The 2,276-nt window shown below is 61.7% G+C and overlaps 1 protein-coding gene across 1 annotated transcript in view; it reads right to left on the bottom strand.

Annotated features, from left to right (window-relative positions):
• Positions 1-2,006: 2,006 nt before the first annotated feature.
• Positions 2,007-2,276, bottom strand: part of NOS1AP (nitric oxide synthase 1 (neuronal) adaptor protein) — a gene marked incomplete at its 5' end in the record, with an annotated part of 1,145 nt that continues 875 nt past the window's right edge. Inside the window, one exon of the mRNA XM_009696154.1 lies at positions 2,007-2,268. Within this exon, the coding sequence (XP_009694456.1) occupies positions 2,007-2,268 (262 nt within the window). The remainder of the gene's footprint in view (positions 2,269-2,276) is intronic.

The raw sequence follows: 2,276 nt of genomic DNA, 5'->3' as shown, positions 1-2,276 counted from the left end.
GGGACCAGCCTCCCACCCCATGCTTTCACCTCTGACCGCTGCAAGCTGGCAGTGGGATTTCGGGGTCCCCAGCAGAGGGGCTGTGCCCACAGCAGTGCGGGACAGGGCATACAGAGGTATTGGTGGCCAGAAGACAGAAGCACCCGTGACCCAAACAGCACTTGCTCCCAACTCTGTGCCCGCTGTGGTCAGTGCAGGGGCTCCTGTGGACACCAGGCCACTGCTGGGGACACTGAAACCTGTCCTTCCTTCCCACCAGGACTCTCTAGCTCCTCGCAGTGTCCAGCCTTCTCCTGTGGTGGAGGGTGCATAGCACAGTTCGTACCGACCCCGGGGGTCTCACCCACACCTCACTCCCCAGCAACCCGCCGTCCGAAGGGGACTGAGGCACAAAGAAGCGACAGACCTTCCTCAGCAGCCAGGCTAAGCCCTGGAGAAGAGCAAGAGCTTGTGTCTGGGAGATGCTCAGCTAGGGGTTAGTCGCAGGCAGATCTAGCAGAGACAGAGCTGGCGAAGGTGAGAGCCACAGGGAAGGAACAAAGCGAAGCAGAAGCAGGATAGCAGGGTGGATGGGGAGGAAGACAACTGTGCCAATCCTCACCTCATCGAGTGTTTCCACAAGGAGTAGGGGGGACATCAGGACTCTGGTTCATCCCCCTTCAGCCATGGCCTCTTAGAGGCTGCAGCAACAGGCAGCTGATAAATGTGCTTGCAGAAAAGAAAGCAGCTCTGGATCCCTTGAAGGCCCCCCCAGACAGCTCAGCCATAGGCATCTTGGGGTCTGGTGGGGGATCCTGAGGTCTTGGATTCACTTTTCTGGAGGGTGCAAACCAGAGACGTGAAGGAGCCTCCCTGCAGACACCAGCAGTTTGCTCCCCATCGAGCGGTGGTAAGCATGCCCACCCTGCACACAGCTGATGCCAACACTGCATCCCCAAGCCATGGTCCGGGGGCAAATGACTGCTTGGAAACAGGAGGGTTTATCCATAAAGCAAAGCAGGGAGTTTGCAGTCATGGGGGGTGCAGGGAAGTGCTTGAAAACATGACTTGAGAGCACCAGAAAGGCTTTGAAACCTGGCAGCCATGCTGAGGAGCCCAAGGACTGGACAACGAGGGGAAGAACACTCCACAGCCCCTTGCTGCGTGCCCTGGCTCCCTGCGACGTGCTGAGCCGTGCCTTCCTCTCTGCTCCACAGGCTGGGGGAGGAGCGGGCAGTGCCTGCTCACCCTCCCTACCTGCCTCAGGCAGGGACAAACCCTGACCTGGAAGTGCCACAAACACCATCACCCCGCCAGCAGCTGGCTGTGCCCGGCCACCCTGCACAACCTCATCTCACCCCTTCAGCTCCTTCCCAGGTTCGTCCCCGCTGTCCCCCACTGCCTCACCTCTCACTCGCCCACCCACGCCTACGGTGTCACCACACGTACCGTCACCAACCCTAACCACCCTGTTAGCATGGCCCTGGCCCTGGCCTCATCTCCCACCACGCAGAGAGCCAGACCACCTGCCAGCAGCTCTGTCCCTGCTCACTACCCTGGTGCTGCCTCCTCGGTCCCTCTTGTCCCCACTCACTGCCCCATGTCTGCTCTCTCATTCCCCCAGCAAAAACCTTCATCTGCTTTACTGCTTCCCCATCAGCAGCAGTGGCTAATCCAGCAGGGAGTCCCTTGCTTCTGCCTGACCTCAAAACGCAGCTTGCAGGGGGATGAGGACCAGGGGGTAGCACAAGCCGCTGTCAGCTCGCTGTCCGATGCGAAGCAGGGATGCTCCAGCTCAGCACACAAGCCCATGCACGCCGGAGCACAGCATGCCCGGCGCACCCCTTCGCCACGGCTCCGTCCTCACCTCCGCACACCTCCCGGTCGTGTGCTGGAAGCCTCGCATTCCCTCCTCCGCCCCCTCTCCCTCTGGGCTGTCCCATCCCTGCCAGGGCCAGGGGGCTATGGCCAGAGTCTGCCCCAGCTCCGGCGGGTCCTGGCTGCTCCGCACCACCTCCTGCCGGCCCCTACACTGCGATCTCATCCTCCAGGCTGTCACCCAGGTCCTGCCTGGGCTGGACGTGGAGCAGGCGCGGCGGTTCCTCTTGGGACCAGGAGTCACGCTCCTCGCTCTCGTCCGTGTTGGACTCGTACTCGGAGGCAATGCCCGACTCACGGAACTTGATGAGCTCCAGGCTGCCCAGCGCTGGCTCTGGGGCAGGGGGCCCTGAACCTGGCAGAAAGCGGTAGCACTCCAGCTTCACCAGGCAGTCATTCCTACCTATGGGGCTGGCCAC

The sequence above is a fragment of the Cariama cristata genome, unplaced genomic scaffold (genome assembly GCF_000690535.1).
Source record: "Cariama cristata isolate BGI_N322 unplaced genomic scaffold, ASM69053v1 scaffold23752, whole genome shotgun sequence".
Lineage (NCBI taxonomy): Eukaryota > Metazoa > Chordata > Aves > Cariamiformes > Cariamidae > Cariama > Cariama cristata.
The sequence above is the reverse complement of the archived record's forward strand: the minus strand, read 5'-3'. Positions and strand labels throughout refer to the sequence as shown.